This window comes from Saimiri boliviensis, chromosome 1 (assembly GCF_048565385.1).
Source record: "Saimiri boliviensis isolate mSaiBol1 chromosome 1, mSaiBol1.pri, whole genome shotgun sequence".
NCBI classification, from domain to species: domain Eukaryota; kingdom Metazoa; phylum Chordata; class Mammalia; order Primates; family Cebidae; genus Saimiri; species Saimiri boliviensis.
The window spans coordinates 88773266-88794133 of NC_133449.1; the positions used below are offsets into that span (position 1 = coordinate 88773266).

The following is a 20868-nucleotide window of genomic DNA, read 5'->3' on the forward strand; positions in this document are numbered from 1 at the left end:
CATGCAATAACTGGGTCCGAGGGCATTTTGTATCTTCTACTTTAATACATATTGACAAAGCACTCTTGAAAGCAGTTGTAGCAAATTATCCTTCCATCAAGATTGTAGAAAATATCCCACTGTTCCACAGCCTCACCAACATGGATACTGTGAGATTTTCCTTTCAGCGTTTGCCAATATAATGGAGCATAATAGTATCCAAGTATTGTTTACACTTGCATTTTCTTGGTTACTAGTGAAGTTGAATATCTTTTTTTATGTATGTTTATTGATCTCTTGAATTTTCTCTTCTATAAATTGCCTGTTCATATCTTTTGCCAATTTTTCTACTGGGTTGTATTTCTCTTATTATTTAGTAAATTTCTTTATATACTTTACTTGCATTTGTTGCAACTATCTTTCTCCGGTCTGAAGCTTAAACTACAGTTCAGTTTATGTGTCTTTGTTTTAGAGAAATTTTAAGTTTAATGTAGTTAAATTTATTAACTTTTCAATTTTAGTGCAGTTTTTGTGTCCTTTTTAAAGAAAGTCTTCTGAACAGATGTTTTATTTAAAAGTTTTAAAGTCTTGACTTTTCCCATTTATATCTTTAGTAAACTTGGAATTGAGATTTAACATGGTAATAAGGAAAAGTCTTAGTTTACTCCGCAAGGAAAATCAATAGTCTTAGCATCCCTTATTGATTAGTCCGTATCGTCCACCATTGATTTTTGATAATACACTGTCATTTATCATATTCTTTTGTTTGTAGTCTATTTCTGTGCTCTTTATTCTCTTCCACTGGTCTATTTTTTTAAAATCTCTGTCAATATCACAATATTTTAATCACTCTAACTTTAGAAAAATTGTTTTTCCTGGTATGCCAATCCCCTCAATCTTGTTCTACTTCTTTAAAATTGCTTTAGCTATTCTTTAAAACTTGCTCTTTCACGTGAGTATTAATAAGCTAGTCAATTTCCATGTAACCATACAAAAATAAGCAAAAAAACAACTGTGCTTTAGATGGCCTTGCATTTAATATATATATTAATGTGGATTAAAATGGATTATCTTCACAATATTGAAACCTCCCATTTATAAATGTGCTTATTTCTATTTGTTTTGGGTTTATAATTTTTTTTCAATTAAGTATTTGATTAATTCTCCTAAATCCTGGAGTGTGTTTTTTCTTAGACTAATTTCTTAATATTACTATATTTGGTTTAATATACTTAATGTTACTATATTTGTTTTGTGGTCACTGTAACTGAAATAGTTTAAAGTAATATGGGTGGATTATTTTTGTTCACTAATCATATACCCAGCTATCTGACTAGATTTTCTTAGTAGTTGTAACAGTGATGTCTTAGATTGGTTACAGAGTAGAGTTTGTGTGTGTGTATGCACGTGTGTGTGTGTGTGTGTGTGTGTGTGTGTGTGTGTGTGTACAGTGATGTTTTCTGTGGGTAATAGTAGTTTTTCACCAGTAATTCTGACATACCTTTTTCTTTTTCTATTCTTATTGTGTTGGCCAGAGTATCTAGCACAATCTGAAATAGAGGAGGTAACAGCACCATTGTCTCATTCCAATTTTAAGTAGAATGTATCTGAAATTTCTCCATTGAGTATGATATTTATTTTAGTGTTTAATAGAATTACCGCTTATCAGATTAAGAATTTTCTTTTGTCTCAAAACATTTATGATAATCGATTTCCATTTTTACCAAATACATTTTCTATGTCTATTAAGAAAATCATATGCTGCTTTCTCTTTTATTTATATGAAAATTTTCTTTGATAGAGCTTTCTGATATTTAGCAACTCTTGAATGCTATGACGCATTCATACTGATAATAATGTATTATTTATTTAGATTCTACTAAATGCACACTGTCCGTATATTATTTTCATTCTTTTATTGTCCCTGTCTATTTTTGTTACCAATGTTACACTAACCACATTAAAAAAGTTGGAGAGCATTCCTTCTTTTACTAGCTGATATGGAAGGACGCGGTGGGAGGTAATTGAATCATGGGGCGAGGCCTTTCCCATGCTGTTCTCATGATAGTGAATAAGTCTCATGAGATCTGATGGTTTTAAAAAGAGGAGTTCCCCTGCACAAGCTCCGTCTTTGCCTGCTACCATCCTTGTAAGATGCGATTTGTTCCTCCTTGCTTTCCACCATGACTGTGAGATCTTCTCAGCCATCTGGAACTATAAGTCCATTAAATCTCTTTCTTTTGTAAATTGCCCAGTCTCAGATATGTCTTTATTATAGCATGAAAATTGACTAATTCAGTAAATTGTTAAGAGTAGAGTGAGGCATTGCTGAAAAGACACCTGAAAATATAAAACTAACTTTGGAACTGGGTAGCAGGCAGAGGGCAAATCACGAAATGAAGGCAGAAATAAAGATGTTTTTTGAAACCACTGAGAACAAAGACACAACCTACCCGAATCTCTGTGACACATTTAAAGTAGTGTATAGAGGGAAATTTATAGCACTAAGTGTCCACAAGAAAAAGCAAGAACGATCTAAAATTGACACCCTAACATCACAATTAAAAGAACTAGAGAAGCAAGAGCAAACAAATGAAAAAGCCAGCAGAAGACAAGAAATAACTAAGATCAAAGCAGAACTGAAGCAGATAGAGACATGAAAAATCCTTCAAAAGATCAATGAATTCAGGAGCTGGTTTTTGAAAAGATCAAGAAAATAGATAAACTGCCAGCCAGGCTAATAAGGAAGAAAAGAGGAAAGAATCAAATAGACAGAATAAAAAATGATAAAGGGGATATCATCACCAATCCCACAGAAATACAAACTACCATTAGAGAATACTATAAACATCTTTATGTAAATAAACCAGAAAATCTAGAAGAAATGGATAAATTTCTGGACACATACACCCTTCCAAGACTGAACTAGGAAGAAGTCGAATCCCTGAATAGACCAGTAAAAAGTTCCGAATTTGAGGCAGAAATTAATATCCTATCAACCAAAAAAAGTCCAAGACCAGACAGATTAAAAATCAGATTCTACCAGAGGTACAAAAAGGAGCTGGTATCATTTTTTCTGAAGCTATTCAAAACAATAGAAAACAAGGAACTCCTCCCTAACCATTTCATGAGACCAGCATCATCCTGATATCAAAACCTGGCAGAGACACAACTAAAAAGAAACTGTCAGGCCAATATCCATGATGAACATTGATGTGAGAATCCTCAATAAAATACTAGCAAATTGAATCCAGCAGCATATCATAAAGCTTATCCACCATGATCAAGTCATTTTTATCCCTGGATGCAATGCTGGTTCAACATACACAAATAAATAAATGTAATCTATCACATAAACAGAACCAAAGACAACACACACATGGTTCTATCAATAGATGCAGAAAAGGCCTTCAACAACATTCAATAGCTCTTCATGCTAAAAACTCTCAATAAACTAGGTACTGATGGATGGTATCTCAATATAATAAGAACTATTTTTAATAAACCCACAGCCAATATCATACTCAATAGGCAAAAACTGAAAGCATTCCCTTTGAAAACCGACACAAGACAAGGATGCCCTCTCTCACCCCTATTCAACATATGACTGGAAGTTCTGGCCAGGGCAATCAGGCAAGAGAAAGAAATACAGGGAATTGAAACAAGAAAAGAGGAAGGCAAATTGTCCCTGTTGGCAGATGACATGATTGTATAGTTAGAAAACCACATCATCTCAGCCCCAAATCTCCTCAAGCTGATAAGCAACTTCAGAAAGTCTCAGGATACAAAAATCAATATGCAAAAATCACAAGCATTCCTATATACACTAATAACAGACAAACAGAGAGCCAAATCATGAGCAAACTCCCATTAACAATTGCTACTAAGAGAATAAAATACCTAGTAATACAGCTAACAACAGATATGAAGGGCCTCTTCAAGGAGAACTACAAACCACTGCTAAAGGAAATAAGAGAGGACACAAAGGGAAAAACACTCCATGCTTATGAATAGGAAGAATCAGTATCATGAAAATGGCCATACTGCCCAAAGTAATTTATAGATTCAATGCTATCCCCATCAAGCTACTACTGACTTCCTTCACAAAATTTTTTTTAAAAATTAAATTTCATATGGAACCAAAAAAGAGCCCACATAGCCAAGACACTCCTAAGCAAAAAGAACAAACCTGGAGGTATCATAATACCTGACTTCAAAATATATACTACAAGGCTACAGTAAAAAAGCAACATTGTAATAGTTCCAAAACAGATGTATAGACCAGTGGAACAGAACAGAGGCCTCAGAGGCCTCAGTAGTAATACCACACATCTACAGCCATCTGATCTTTGACAAATCTGACAAAAAAAGCAAAGGGGAAAGGATTTTCTATTTAATAAATGGTGTTGGGAAAACTGGCTAGCCATACACAGAAAGCTGAAACTGGATCCCTTTCTTACACCTTATACAAAAATTAACTCGAGATGGATTAAAGAGTTAAATGTAAAGCCCAGAACCATAAAAACCCTAGAAGAAAACCTAGGAAATACCATTCAGGACATAGGAATGGGCAAAGACTTCATGACTAAAGCACCAAAAGCAATGGCAATGAAACCCAAAACTGACTAATGGAATCTCATTAAACTAAAGACCTTCTGCACAGCAAAAGGAACTATCATCAGAGTGAACAGGCAACCTAGAAAATGGAAGAAAATTTTTGCAATCTATCCATCTGACAAAGGGCTAATATTCAGAATCTATAAAAAACTAAAATAGATTTACAAAAAAAAAAAAAACAAACACATTCAAAAGTGGGTGAAGGATATGAACAGATACTTTTCAAAAGAAGATATTTATGCAGCCAACAAACATATGAAAAAAAGCTCATCATCACTGGTCATTAGAGAAATGTAAATCAAAATCACATGGAGATATCATCTCACACCAGTTAGAATGGTGATCATTAAAAAGTCAGGAGACAACAGATGCTGGAGAGGATGTGGAGAAATAGGAACACTTTTATACTACTGGTGGGAGTGTAAATTAGTTCAACCATTGTGGAAGACAGTGGGGCAATTCCTCAAGGACCTAGAACTAGAAATACCATTTGACCCAGCAATCCCATTACTGAGCATATACCCAAAGGATTATAAATCATTCTAATATAAAGACACAGGCACATGTATGTTTACTGTGGCACTGTTCACAACAGCAAAGACTAGGACTCAACCCACATGCCCATCAATGACAGACTGGATAAAGAAAATGTGGCACATATACACATGGAATACTATGCAGCCATAAAAAAGGATGAGTTCATGTCCTTTTTCAGGGACATGGATGAAGCTGGAAACCATCATTCTTAGCAAAGTAATACAAGAACAGAAAACCAAAGACTGCATGTTCTCACTCATAAGTAGGAGTTGAACAATCAGAACACATGGACACAGGGAGGGGAACATCACATGCCAGGGCCTGTTGGGGCACTGGGGCTAGGGAGGGACACTGTTAGGAGAAATACCTAATGTAGATGACAGGTTGATGGGGTGCAGCAAACCACCACGGCACGTGTATACCTATATAACAAACCTGAACATTCTGCACATGTACCCAGAATTTAAAGTATAATTTAAAAGAAAAAAGAAAAAAAGTAATGTAATAAAATTTTTTATAATGTTATCTAATTTAAATCATTATATCTTTAGTTAAGTGCCACTTTTCATGGTTCTAATTGTTTGGGGGGTTTTTTTCTCTCTCAGTTTTTACTCTTTGCTGATTATGAACAAATATTCTTTCTAGTCCTAATCTTTCACAAGAATTAGCTTTTCATATTGTTGATCCTCTTTATTGTTATTTTTAATTCATTTCTATTCTTATCTTTATTCTTTCTCTCTACTCTTTTAGGTTTCCTCTCTCTCAAGGTAAACATAAATTTTGCAAAGTGTTTTTTAGATTTAACAAATAATAAGTATACATATTTATGGGGAACATGGTGATGTTTCAATGCATATAGTGTAAAGTGATCAGAACAGAATGATTAGCATACCCATCATCTCAAACATTTACCATTTATTTTTCTTGGGAATGTCAATATCATTTTTGGTATTTGAAATAGAACACTACAGTTTATATATAACTAGAGGTTATATATATACAACACTAGAGTTTCTTTCTATCTAGGTATAATTTTATATTCTTTAATAAATCTCTCCCTATCCTTCTCTTCCCCATACCTTTCCTAGCCTCTAGTATCCTCTGTTCTACGTTTTATTTCTTTGAGATTAACTTTTTCCAGCTTCTTCATATTAGTGAGAATATATGGTGTTCAACTTTCTGTTCCTGGCTTGTGTTATTTGGCATAATGTCCTCCAATTCCACCCATGTTGCTGCAAATGACAGGATTTTATTCTTTGGCTAATGATTTTATTCTACGGCTAAATAGCATTCCATTAGGTATATATACCACATTTGCTTTATTCATTCATCTGTTGTTGGACAACTAGGTTGATTCCATATGTTGGCTACTGAAGTAGTGTTGCAGTAAACATGGAAGTGTAGATGTCTCTTCAATGCAGTAATTTCTTTTCCTTTGGATAAATTCCAAGTAGTGGGATTTCTGGATCATATGGTAGCTCTATTTGCAGTTGTTGTTTTTTTCTGATGAACCTTCATACTGTTCTTTATAGAGTCTGCACTAGTTTACTTTCCCAAAAACAGTATTAAATTGATCCCTTTTCTCCTCATCCTCACCAACATTTGTTATTTTGTTGTCTTTTTGAGAATAGCCATCCTAACTGTGTGAGACAATACCTCACTGTGGTTTTAATTTGCATTTTTCTGGTGATTAGGGAGCATGTTTTCATGTATTTGTTGGTCATTTATATGTCTTATTTTGGGAAATGTCTGTTCAGATCATTTGCTCATTTTCTTAATCGACTTTTTTGTTGTTTTTTTGTTTTGTTTTGTTTTTTGGGTTTTTTTGGCGGTTGAGATGTTTGAGCTGGTCTTCTGTCAGATAAGTAGTTGGCAAATATAGGTTATCTTTTCATTCCGTTGATCTTTTTTTGTTTGTTTATATAATTGCATTTGTTTATTTTTGCTTTTGTTGCCTGTGCTTTTGAAGTCTTATTCAGAAAATCTTTTCCCAGATCAATATTCTGAAGCACTTCTACATTTTCTTCTGGTAGTTTTATCATTTCAGGTCTTACATTTAGGTCTTTGATTAATTTTGAGGTCATTTTTATATAGAGAGGTGGGAATATAGTTTTATTCTTCTGCATAGTGATAAACAGTTTTCCCAGCAGCATTTATTGAAAAGACTGTCCTTTCCCTAATGAGTGTTCTTGACACCTTTGTCAAAAATTAGTTGGACATCAATACATAGATTAATTTCTGGGTTCTCTATTCTGTTATCCTGGTCTATGTGTCTATTTTTATGCCAATACCTTGTTGTTTTGGTTATTATAAGTTTGTAGTATATTTTGATGTCTGACAATGCGATGCATATAGTTTTGTTCTTTTTGCTTAGAATGCTTTGGTTATTCAGTGTTTTTGGTGGTTCCATACAAATTTTAAGATTTTTTTTCTGTTTCTGTAAAGAATGTTATTGCCATTTTGGTTAGGGATTGCATTGAACCTGTAGATTGATTTAGGTAGTATCATCATGTTACCAATATTAATTATTCTGAATCATGAGTATGAGATGTCTTTATATTTGTATCCTCTTTAATTTCTTTTATCAGTGTTTTGTAGTTTCCCTTGTGGAGGTCTTTTATGTCCTTGGTTAAATTTTTTTCCTGGGTATTTTTTGTAGCTATTGTGAGATTGCCTTGTTGATTTCTCTTTCAGCCAGTTTGCTGTTTAGGTATTGATATGCTACTGGATTTGTATATTAGTTTTGTACCCCACAACTTTACTTAATTCCTTTATCAGTTCTAAGGGTTTGTTGATAGAGTCTAGGTTTTTCTGCACATAAGATCATGCAATCTGCAAGCAGGGACAATTTGCTTTCTTGCTTTCCCATTTGTATGACCTTTGTTTCTTTCTCTTGCCTAATTGCTCTGGCTAGAACTTCCAGTATAACTAGGAATAAAAGTGGTAATAAGAGTGAGCATCTTTGTCTTGTTCCAGTTCTGAGAGGAAAATGTGAAAGCATAAGATGAAAATTGTGGTGCAATGTATACTAAACTTTATCTATTGTACTCTTATTTACTTTGTTTAAAAAAATAAAAATTTATCAAGTTTAATACCATTACCTGTTTCTAATTTAAAGGAAATGTGTGCATACCTTTTGAATTTGTTAATTAGGACTGGATCAACAATGTCAGAGTAAAATGTCAGAAGGCTGCTGGCTAAAATAAGCCTTCTATAATAGGCAGACTTGGCAATGTTAAGTGTTAAATCCAGTTTTCTTCAATAAACATTCAAATAAGTTAGTTCTCTATAACAATCATTTTCAGTGTTAAAATTGTAAGTCAAGAGTCCATTAAACCATTTTAGTAAGCCTTTTGCTACTAGTAGAAAGCTTCTTACCCATCTCAGTAATAAACTCAAAGAAAAACTTAACCTTATAATTTCAAAATAGCAAGTTAGTGTAGATTAAACTTAAGCTTTATCTAATATGAAATTATAATGTCTACCCGAGTGTTTACCTTCTCAAACATCTCTATCAACAGTCTCTGCTTTTACCATTTCTTATTAAACATCTTTCAAGTATCACTTTAAGTTCTAGCCAGAAATGGAATAAAAAAATAATGGGTTCATAATTTTCTGTTTCCACAATTCTATTTTTCTTTTAGTAGTTTATTGTACTTGAAGCTTAGCTCATTAATTTATCTAATTATTTTCATTCCTTCTCTGATACAATAATTTACATCTACAAATTTCTGCTATAGGTAGCAATTTAATAATATTTCATGAGTTTGATATGTTTGATATGTATTTTCATTATAGTTCAATCTAAATAATTCCTAATTGTAATTTCTCACTTGACCCATGTATGATTTAAAAGGGTGTTCATTTGTTTGTTTGGCTGGGTGGTTGGGTTTGCTTTGCTTTTGGTTTTGGTTTTGGTTTTTCCATATAGGTGTATGTGTATTGAGGGAGGAGAGTTAATTATATTTATTACTGATTTCTAGGTAATTTAATTGCATCACCATCAAAGAAAGTAATTTTTCAATACTAATTTTCTTTATAACCTAGTTCTTGGTCAGTATGTTTTTTAGTGTTCTTTATTGACTCAGTAGGGTTTCCAGCCATTATGACAACTCACTTTTATTTGTTCCCTGCAAATTTCATGTTGGAATTTGATATCCAGTGTTGGACAAGTGACCTAGTGGGAGGTGTCTGTGTCATAGGGGCAGATCTCTCATGAGCTGCTTGGTGCCATCCTTGTAGTAATGAATTAATTCTCACTCTGTTAGTTTCCACAAGAGCTGATTGTTGAAAAGAGTCTGGCATCTCCCTTTCCTTCCTCGTCTTTCATCAATTGCCACTTCATGCTTATTCTCCTTCCCCTACTACCATGAGTGGAAGCTTTCTGAGGCCCTCACCAGAAGCAGACATTGATGCCATGCTTCTTGTGAAGCCTGCAGAACCATGAGTGAAATAACTCTTTTCTTTATAAATTAGTTTCAGGTTTTTCTTTGTAGCTACACAAATGAAGTAAGAAACTCACCTATTCAATCGGAAACACTAATTTCTTCGTCCACTATTCCTTCCTGTGTTTTGCACCTTTCTCCTGGATTAAATTTTCTTATCCTTCAAAGAAATTCTTTCTCTAAAAGTTTATTCGTAGCTAATTAAATTTGTTCAGACGTCATTTTATTTTCCCCTCACATTTGAATGATAATTTCTTACATTATAGAATTTTAAATTGGCAGGTATTTTCTCTAATAGTTTTGAAGATTTTTTATAAGGTTTTCTAATTATTTTTTTATTTGAAGACAGTCTATCTTTTTCCCTCCACTTGCATTTAAAATATCTTCTTTAATGGCTCTACAGTTTTAATTCATAGGTATCTGGCAGTGGATTTTTGTTTTCCTCCCTGGGATTTGTTGAGATCTCTGAATCTGAGGATTTATATCTTTCATAAGTTATGAAACATTTCTGGATGTTATTTCATTGCAATTTAAATGACTGGTTCTCCATTTTCTATACCTTTCTAGAATGTGTATGAGATGACAAGAAAAGATATCTTCACATTCTTTTCTCCACATCTCATCTCATGTGCCAGTTTGGCACTAAAATATAAATCCCTTTGCCTCTAAGTTCAGAAACTCCCCCAGGGTACCTTGGTTTTACTTTACCCTCTTAGAATTCTGACTGCATTCACCACTGCTCAGGGGTCCGTCTGGTATTCAGCTGCTTTACTTTGGGCCCCTGGGGATTTCTCATATCCTTTCAAGCTCTGTTATGCATTTAAAATAATATTTGTAATGTTTTATAGAAGACTTCTGGGTAATTTTTTGTGAAAATATCTTCAAATTATCTAGTTTATATAACATTTTAGGAAATAGAGGTCAATGAAGATTTTAAATGTCAAAAATATTTAATTATGTTAATAAATTTGAACTGCTTAATGCAGACATAGTCCTTGAAAATTTTAGAAAACATGCACACTACTGGGCTGAATCATAAAATGCTTTCTAGTTGATGTTATTAAATACAAGAGTCCGTTATTCAAGACCTCACTCTCCATGAATCTCATTAATTAATATTTTACTTTAATGTTACAATTTCCTTGACACTTTCAGAGTGTTGAGTAGTTTAAAGCAATTTTATTATCTTTAATTACTCGTTTATTTTCAACATTCTTCTGTCCTATGTTAAATAGGAACAAAAGGAACTTGGATGTATTAACCAAGGTTAAGTGAGTACAATTAAGGTAGAGTATTGAGCTAACTTTGATTCATTTTAGATGGATATTCTAGAAGTAGATACTCTTCTGTGATATTAAATTAAATCAGCTTTTATTTAAATGGCTTAACAAAGACAATGCTTTTAGTATGACCTAATATTTTTGAGGCTTGGGTTCAAAATTCATTCAACCTTAACAATCTTTCTGTTACATATTTGTGTACTTTGGGATCTTTCTCATCTTATTCCTTGTATAACATTTATTGCTATTATATTAACTATAGCTCTCAACTGTTTTCTAGCAGTTCCAAAGTTTCTGGTATTACCTTCCCAGTAAGAATATAAACTCCTACAGGACAGCAACAGCACACAGGGTTCTCTCTCATGATTCTTCACCATAGGGTTGGCACACCTTGTAGCCAAGCACAAGCAAGGTGAAATAAAAGACCTGATTGCCTGAGTAGCAGCTCTATCTGAAACAGAAATTTCACTAACACCAATAAATAATAGATGGTTAAAGCAACAAAATGTTTATGAAACTATCCAAGTCCAGGGTGTTTGATTACAATTCCTGCTCACAGACTGCCTTACAAAAGGAAGTGATAAAGATTAAAGAAAATCAAATCCCTATTAATCAGTTACAAATCAAGAAAAAGCCAGAGGGAAGAAGGCTGGGGAAAGAATAATATTATAAAGATTTCCAAAGGGTCACTTGTAACTACAATCTCAAATCTAGAATTTTCAGAATGCTCAGTAGCCATTAATCCAGTTATTCAACAAATATTTATTGACTACCTGTCATGTCAGGCACTGTTCTAGGCATTTGGTATACAGTCACAACAAATCAGGCCAACATTTTTGGCCTCATGGAACTTGAATTCTAGTTACAATAAATAAATACATACATACATACATACATACATACATAAAGATAAATAGAAGATATAACATGTCAGAATTGTTATGATAAAAAAAATTAAGCAGCAGGAAAGAGGGGTTGGGGCCAAGTTTGGGAGATTATTATTTTAATAAGCGGTTAGGGAAAGCGTCACTGAAATGGTAACATTTAAGCAAATAAAAAGCCATGAGGATATCTGGGAGAGAAATGTTCCAATCAGAGAGAACTGCAAGTGTGGAAACACTAAGCCAGAAGGAAACTGGCATATCCAAAGAGTTGCTAAAGGATACTGTGACAAGACCAGGATGAACAAAGGGTTGTTGTCAAAATTGAGAACACAGGGTCTATGGAAATAAAAAGCAGAAAGCTCTTGTAGAGTACTGAAGACCTTTGTAAACAACTTTGATTTTTCCCCTAGTGAGATGAGGAGCCATTGGAAGGAATTCTGAGGCAGGCGTGAGACAAATATTTCAAGCAGAAGAAAATGGCAAAAGCTGGAGGTGGCTGAGGTTAAGAGAAGACTTTTTTTAGATGAGAAACATTATGGCATGTTTTTATATTAGTAAGCAGAATCCAGGAAAGAAGGGGGGAAAAGGTGAATGAGATGTGTGAAGAAAATGGAAAATTGTCATAGCAGTTGCTGGGACTAGCCGAGAGGGAAACAGACCTATTGCATATTGGGGAAGCTATTCTTAGGCAGGACCCTGGACAGTTCACTCATTGCACCAAGAAAGAAGGCAATGTGTGTAAAGCACAAGTGCAAGCAGGTTGATTGGTCAGTGAACCCTAGGAGATCATAAAGACATTTTCTTCTATTGGTTTTATTTTCATCTTGGAATAGGAGGCAAGGTCAGCTGAGAATTACAGTAAAGGAAGAGGTAATGGGGGTTGGAGTAGAGAAAGAGAACAGGCCTTACACAGAACTACCGAAGGTAACATAAGGTGTGGGGACCAGCAAGGTTCATATTCCAACTCTGTGATGTATCAGCCATGTGACCCTGGGTAAGTTTTTTATTCTCCCTAAACTCTAGTTTCCTTATACAAAATGGAGAGACTAATAGTGCCAATATTGCCACTTTGTAGAGAGGATTAAGAGAGTGTAAAAGCAATTTCAACATTACTTTATGGCAAGCACTTACTATGTGTTAGCTGTTAGCTGATACTCTCTTAATACATTAGCAACTCAATTATTTATTAGTGGATAGGTTGTGATATTTTGTTTCTACTCTCTTTGCAGGAGGTTTGTCCTCACCAAGCTTCGAGTCATCCCAAAAGGTGCATTTTCAGGATTTGGGGACCTGGAGAGAATGTATGTACCTGACACTGCTGTGAGTGAATGCCTCAAGGGGGCTAGAGAAAGTAACCTCAGATCACATCTAGTAGGATGAACTGTACTTAGTAGCCAGACTGACATGACCAGACACACTTTCTGCATCTCTTCACGTTTTTTTGTCTCACCATGGTTTCTAAATGATAGCATGGAATCTTTCAGTGAGGCCATTGAAATGAGCAAAAGAGCACTCCAAGAAATTTTCCTCATTTCTCAAATAAGGGGTTGTTCCCAGAGTACCTGTGAGTGGAATTTTCATAAATCAAAGCCTCTTTTTTTCTGCAGACACCCAATCCCTTTCAAAAATACTTTCTACTATTTATGATTGATTTTTAATTCACAGCAGGATTTAACATCTGTGCTGTAGAGACTCTCTAGCCTTCTTGTTCCCAAGGTATGCATGCAGGCAAGTAGTAATTGATATATAAACATTTAAAAGTACTAGGAAAGTTTACAGCACTGATGAAGATTTCCTTTGAAAAGAGAAGACTCCTTTGTTACTGCAAACCTTCAGTTCACACTGGGCTGGTTTTATTTAGAGTTTTTCTAAGATCTGGTTTTCTCAAAGTGGGGTACAGTAATAAAAGACAGTAAAAGACTATTGGATATCCTCTTCACACTTAAAGTAATTCACCCTCCCTTTGAAAGCTCTTAGTACCACCTCCTGGGCATTGAGGAGGTAGATACGTTCTTCTCTGCCATGAGACAGACACGATTCAGGACTTTAATGGCAGTAAGTATAACAATGAATAAACAGAGTATATACAGAAGGGAATGAAAGCAAGGCAAGAAAGCAAACCTTCAGTTCATGTGTTTCTCTTTGTTGAAGTCATTAAATTTATCGTCTTGGTTCCTTTTTATCCCTTTAAGAATAGTACTTGCTGAAGTCAGAAGAAGTAAGAAAGGAATTCATTAACAAAAGAATCACAAAGTATGGATATCATTATGTTCCAGCAATTAAGCCACCTGATTAAAGGAGGGTGGTCAGAATCCTGGTTTCAGTGTTAGTTTTAATATAAAATTACTGCATAACCTTGATTAAAGCATTGTATCTTTTAGGGCCTTGGTTTCCTCATCTGTGTATTCGGAGGGGAGTTTTAAAAAGGGGCTTACGTGATTTCCAATTTCTATCCCCAAACTGGAGGAGAGCCCAATGTAAGACCTGTAATCTTCTAGGGTTTACTTCATTGAAGACATTCAACTATCACAGGGATTAGCAGATGGGGACACTCAGCTGAACAGAGTTCACCAAGGAAACCAGGGAAAGAGTACAGCTCAAGAGCTTTGTGCTCAAGATGTATTGCTGGATGAATTCACCATTCCCTCGCCTGTAGCTAACACAGACTAAATGATTATTGGATATCCCTGTGTCCCTAAACATCACAATAATTACATAGAATTCTAAAGACAGGCATTTCAGATGTCACAAATAAGCTACTTTAATCAAATTTAATCCAGCAAGTGTGAATGTCCCCTCACCGGGTATTCAACATCAGACAAGACTTTCTGTAGCAATACGAATGGTGGAACTGAGCTGACAAAGCAACAATCCAAGAGACACAGCAGCTGGCTCAGTAACTCCACTTGCCCATACAGAGCTTGTCCATTTTTACCTCATGTCTTTATTTATCAGCCTGTACTGACACAGTGAGATGCCAAAAATAAAACTGGTCTTTTTTATTTCACCCTTTTTATACCCTTAGGCTTTGAAGCATTTTCTAGCAGAGGGCCCAGCATTGGATTGAACCTGAGGAGACTTTGGTATCCCTCAGTCTTCATGCTCACCTTCGTCCAGTGTCTTGCCTTCTACTCTTGGTCACCAAAAAGTTCTCATCTTTCCAGACCTACCTCCTTCACTCATGTTCTTCCAGTTGTTAACCAGTTTTCTGAACTTAGTAACTATTGTCCTTTTCTTCACTATCTCCCTCTCCACAAATCACGGAGTCTCTTTCATTCATTCTGCACATGTGACCAACTTTCCACATTGGAAAGAAAAAAAGGAAAAGTTTTCTGTATAAATTCCACCTTCATATCATGCTACCTTTTTCTCTCTTCCCCATCAAGACCACTGTGTTGAAAGAGCTGCCTTCATTCACTGCTTCTCTTTCCTTTCTTTGCAATCACATCTTAGCCTACCCACTTGCTATTTGGCCAAAAATTCTTCAACACTATTAAACTACTCTATCGAAGATCTCAAAAACACCATAGCCACAAGATCCAATGACTTCTACTTTATCCTCTTCTATTTACCTTATACGTAGCTTATTTCATTAACCATTAATGTACTTCTTCTCAACACCCTTTCCCCGCTTAACTTCTGGGACACCACACTCTCCTGCCTCCCTGTTAACCTCCCAGATTGCTCCATATCCAGTTCTCTTCTCTCTGTTCTTTAACTGCCCTTCAAAAATTTAGGAATTCTAGAGCTCTACTTTCGGCAATTTTCTTTTCTTCTAACTCCACCCCCAAACAACTAGTTGTCAGATAATGTCTTAATACCTGGGTTCCTAAACTTTCATCTGCAACCTTCACCTCTCTTTTGAGACCGTAATTCTTGTTTTAAATTAGAAAAACGCCTACACGTCTACACCTGAGTAAACTGCAAATACCTGAAATTCAACATATTCAGAAATAGGACATCTTTATCCTTAAATTTCTCATCCTCCCATGTTGCCCAGTGAATAATGTCACCATCTGCCCAGGTTCCCAAGCAAGGAAAATCCAGTCTTCCTTGATGCAGGTGTATTCTGTATGCCTTATGCCAAGGTGCTCTTCCAGTCCTTCTAACTGCTTCTCAAATGTTCTCTGGTTTCCAGCCCTCTTCTCATTCCTGCTATTAGACCCAAAATCTCTTCAGCATTTATATAGCCTACTGTACGAAGCTGCCATGCCTATCCCAACTGCAATCTTCCTGCCACTCTGCTGCCAGATTTGCACTGTTCAAATTCTCTTGCACAAGAACCTCTAAGGATCCTCCTTGCTACATTCTTAAGTCATAAGTTCCTGGCACAGAAATCAAAACCCTTTATCTCATACCGTATGTACTGTGTACCTTACACTGCCACCAGGTGGGACAATTTTCTATTCCCCAAGCACTATTATTACCAGACATCATATTGCATATTTAGAATGTAACAGCTTGTTCTTTGGACAATGTCTGGCACATAAAGGGGTTAAAAATAATTGCAGGGGAATGAAACAATAAATAAACAAATGAACAAAATATACTTTTGCACTGTTCTTATGTAGATGCTGTCCCTCTGACTAAAATTTTACTTCATAAAATCCTGCTTGTCAGTCAGGGACCAGATGAAATGCTTACTTTTCTGCAGAGCTTTTCCAGAATTTTCCAAGTTTTTCCAAACCAGAATTCTATATTCATAATATTAACAGCACATTTATCAGATTGTATTCAAAATTTATAGTTTATCAGATCCCTTGATTATTTCTTAAGGCCAAGATCAGAATGTAGCAACTTTGTACTACAGTATAAGAGCAAGTCTGTCTAGCCTGTCCACTCATGTCTTTCTCCAGCTACCACAATCTTTCCTTGGTATCTTAGTCCATTAGTGCTGCTGTAACAAAATACCACAGACTAGATAATTTACAAGGAACAGAAATTTATTTTTTCACAGTTATGGAGACTTGAACGTCCAAGATCAAGGCTCCAGCCTCTGGTGACAGCTTTCTTACTGAGTTCTCAAATAATGGAAGGTAAAAGGGCAAAAGGGGACAAACATGCAAACATGTCCCTACATGGTGGAGGAGAAGAGAGAGAACCCATTCCCAAAAGCTTTTTTTAATAGCAACAGAGGAAGGCACAGGCAGCAATCTTTGCTGCTGTGCAGCCTCCACTGGTGATTTCCAGGCAAGCAGTGTCTGTTGTGGACCTCCAGCAAACTCCATCAGACCTGCAGCAGAGGGGCCTGACTATTAGAAGAAAAACTAACAAAAAGAAAGAAATAGCATCAACATCAACAAAAAGGAAGTCCATTCAGAGACCCCTTCCAAAGGTCACTGACCTCAAAAACCAAAGGGTAGATAAATCCATAAAGATGGGAAGAAAGAAGAGCAAAAAGGCTGAAAACTCCAAAAACCAGAATGCTGCTTCTCCTTTAAGGGATCACAGCTCCTCGTCAGCAAGGGAACAAAACTGGACAGAGAATGAGTTTGAAGAATTGACAGAAGCAGGCTTCAGAAGATGGGTAATAACAAAATTATATGAGCTAAAGCTCAAACTTCTATGAGCATGTTCTGATCCAATGCAAGGAAGCTAAGAAGCTTGATAAAAAGTTAGATGAGGCCGGGCGCGGTGGCTCAAGCCTGTAATCCCAGCACTTTGGGAGGCCGAGGCGGGTGGATCATGAGGTCAAGAGATCGAGACCATCCTGGTCAACATAGTGAAACCCCGTCTCTACTAAAAATACAAAAAATTAGCTGGGCATGGTGGCGCGTGCCTGTAATCCCAGCTACTCAGGAGGCCGAGACAGGAGAATTGCCTGAGCCCAGGAGGCGGAGGTTGCGGTGAGCCGAGATTGCGCCATTGCACTCCAGCCTGGGTAACAAGAGCGAAACTCCGTCTCAAAAAAAAAAAAAAAAAAAAAAAAAAGAGTTAGATGAAAACCTAACTAGAATAACCACTTTAGAGAAGAACATAAACAACCTGATGGAGCTGAAAAAGATAGCACAAGAACTTCATGAAGCATATACAAGTTTCAATAGCCAAAATGATCAAGCGGAAAAAATGATATCAGAGATTGAAGATCAACTCAATGAAATAAAGCTAAAAGACAAGATTAGAGGGGAAAAAAGAGTGAAAGGAAATGAACAAAGCCTCCAAGAAATATGGGATTATGTGAAAAGACCAAATCCACATTTAATCAGTGTACATAGAAGTGAAAGGGAAAATGAAACCAAGTTAGAAAGCACTTCTCAGGATGTTACCCAGGAGAACCTCCCCAATCCAGCAAGGCAGCCAAACATTCAAATTCAGGGAATACAGAGAACACCACAAACTCCTTGAGAAGAGCAACCCCAAGGCATATAATCACCAGATTCACCAAGGCTGAAATGAAGGAAAAAATGCTAACGGCAGACAGAGAGAAAGGTCAGGTTATCCACAAAGGAACCTCATCAGACTAATGGCAGATCTCTTGGCAGAAACTCTACAAGCCAGAAGACAGTGGGGCCAGTATTCAACATTCTTAAAGAAAAGAATTTTCAACCCTGAACTTTGTAACCAGCCAAACTAAGCTTCATAAGCGAAGAAGAAATAAAATCCTTTACATACAAGCATATGCTGAGAGGTTTTGTCACCACCAGGCCTGCCCTACAAGAGCTCCCAAATGAAGCACTAAACATGGAAAGGAACAACCAGTACCAGTCACTGCAAAAACATACCAAAATGTAAATTCTATTGACGCTAGGAAGAAACTGCATCAATTAATGGGCAAAACAACCAGCTAGTATCATAATGGCAGAGTCACATTTACACATAACAATATTAACCTTAGATGTAAATGGACTAAATGCCCAGTTAAAAGACACAGACTGGCAAATTGGATAAAGAGTCAAGACCCATTGGTGTGCTTTATTCAGGAGACCCATCTAATGTGCAGAGGCACACAAGGTTCAAAATAAAGGGAAGGAGGAATATTTGCCAAGCAAATGGAAAGTAAAAACAAATCAGGGGTTGTAATCCTATTCTCTGATAAAACAGACTTTAAATGATAAAATTGAAAAGAGACAAAGAAAGACATGAAGTTTTTTTAGTGAATGTGTGTGTGTGGTGAGGCAAATGTAGAAGATGACATAATCAGATATAAATTTAGAAAATATTACTATCTGGAAAATGGATGAGGGAGAGGGAAGAGCATGCTGGTACATGGGGACAGCACAAGTTGAAGGCTGTTGCAGTTACACAAGTGCTCTGTTTTAAATGTTTTTCCCCACCAAATTTCCTGTTAAAAGTCAATCTCCGATTCAACATTGGGAAATGTGGCCTTTTGAGAGTAGCTGGATCAATGCAACAAGAACAACTAACTATCCTAAATATATATATATATATATATATATATATATATATATGCCCCCACTGCAGAAGCACCCAGATTCATAAAGCAAGTTCTTAGAGACCTACAAAGAGACTTAGACTCCCACACAATAATAGCGGGAGACTTTAATGCCCCACTGTCAGTATTAGACAGATCAACGAAAAAGAAAATTAACAAGGACATCCAGAATTTGAAGTCAGCTCTGGACCAAGCAGACCTACTAGACATCTACAGAACTCTTCACCCCAAATCAACAGAATATACATTCTTCTCAGCATCACATTGCACCAATTCCAAAATTGACCACATAATTGGAAGTAAAACACTCCTCAGCAAATGCAAAAGAACAGAAATCATAACAGTCTCTCAGACTACAGTGCAATCAAATTAGAACTCAGGATTAAGAAACTCAATCAAAACCACACAAGTACGTGGAAACTGAACAACCTGCTCCTGAATGACTACTGGATAAATAACCAAATGAAGGCAGAAATAAAGATGTTCTTTGAAACCAATGAAAATGAAGACAAAATATACCAGAATCTCTGGGACACATTTAAAGCAGTGTGTAGAGGAAAATGTATAGCACTAAATGCCCAAAAGAGAAAGCAGGAAAGACCTAAAATAGATACCCTAATGTCAAAATTAAAAGAACTAGAGAAGCAAGAAAAATTCAAAAGCCAGCAGAAGCAACTATTCATCTATTCATGATGAGGAGACCCTTGTCTTATGGGCCCTAAACCACTCTCAAAAGGCCACATTTCCAAATGTTGAATTGGAGATTGAGTTTTAACAGGAAATGTAGAGGGGAAAAAACATTTAAACCAGAGCACTTGTGTAACTACAACAGCCTTCAACTTCTGCTGTCTCCATTTACCAGGATGTTTTTCCTTCTCATCCATGTTCAACATACAGTAATATTTTCTAAATTTGTATCTGATTATGTCATCTCCCATATTTGCCTTACCACGCACACACATACACCAAAAAACTCTTGATGTCTTACCTCTTTTTTCTATTTTTTTTTGTTCCACAGTTTTCCTTTTTCTTTTATTTTTCATTAACACATAATTGAACATATTTATAATCATGGTAACACATAATCATGCAATAATTGTGTACAATGTGTTATTTTAATACATATATACATTGGGTAAATAAATCAGGGTAATTAACATATCTCACATGAATATCATTTGTTTTGGAAACATTCAAAATCTCCTCTTCTGCATATTTCAAAATATACAGTAATAGTTGTTAATTATAGTTAATTATAGAGAACACTAGAACTTATTCCTCCTACTTTGCTGTACTTTTATAACTATTAACCAGCCTTTGGGTATCCCCTCTCCCACACAGACTTCCCTGCCTCCAATAACCACTCTTCTACTCTCTGCTTCTTTGAGGTCACATTTTTTATCTACCACATAAGAGCAAGAACATGCAGTATTTCCCTTTCTGTGCCTGACTAATTTCACTTAACATAATATCCTCCAAGATTATCTATGTTGCTGTGAATGACAGAATTTTGCTCCCTTTCATCACTAAATAGTATTCCATTGTATGTCATATATATTTATAATATGTAATTATAAATATAATGTAATATATTGATATTAAAATATTAATGTCAAATATTAATATTAAATAATATAATCCATATATATATATATATAAAATACACATAGCATTTTCTTTATCCATTTCTTTGTGAACTCGTAAATTGATTCCATACCTTGGCTATTGTGGAT

At 35.6% G+C, this 20868-nt stretch overlaps 1 protein-coding gene across 2 annotated transcripts in view; it reads left to right on the forward strand.

Annotated features, from left to right (window-relative positions):
- FSHR (follicle stimulating hormone receptor) overlaps nucleotides 1-20868 on the forward strand; it is a 192654-nt gene that overhangs the window by 77779 nt on the left and 94007 nt on the right. For both annotated transcript variants that reach the window (XM_003922751.3, XM_074400272.1), the window contains exon 2: nucleotides 12972-13043. In XM_003922751.3, the coding sequence (XP_003922800.2) occupies nucleotides 12972-13043 (72 nt within the window). The remainder of the gene's footprint in view (nucleotides 1-12971; nucleotides 13044-20868) is intronic.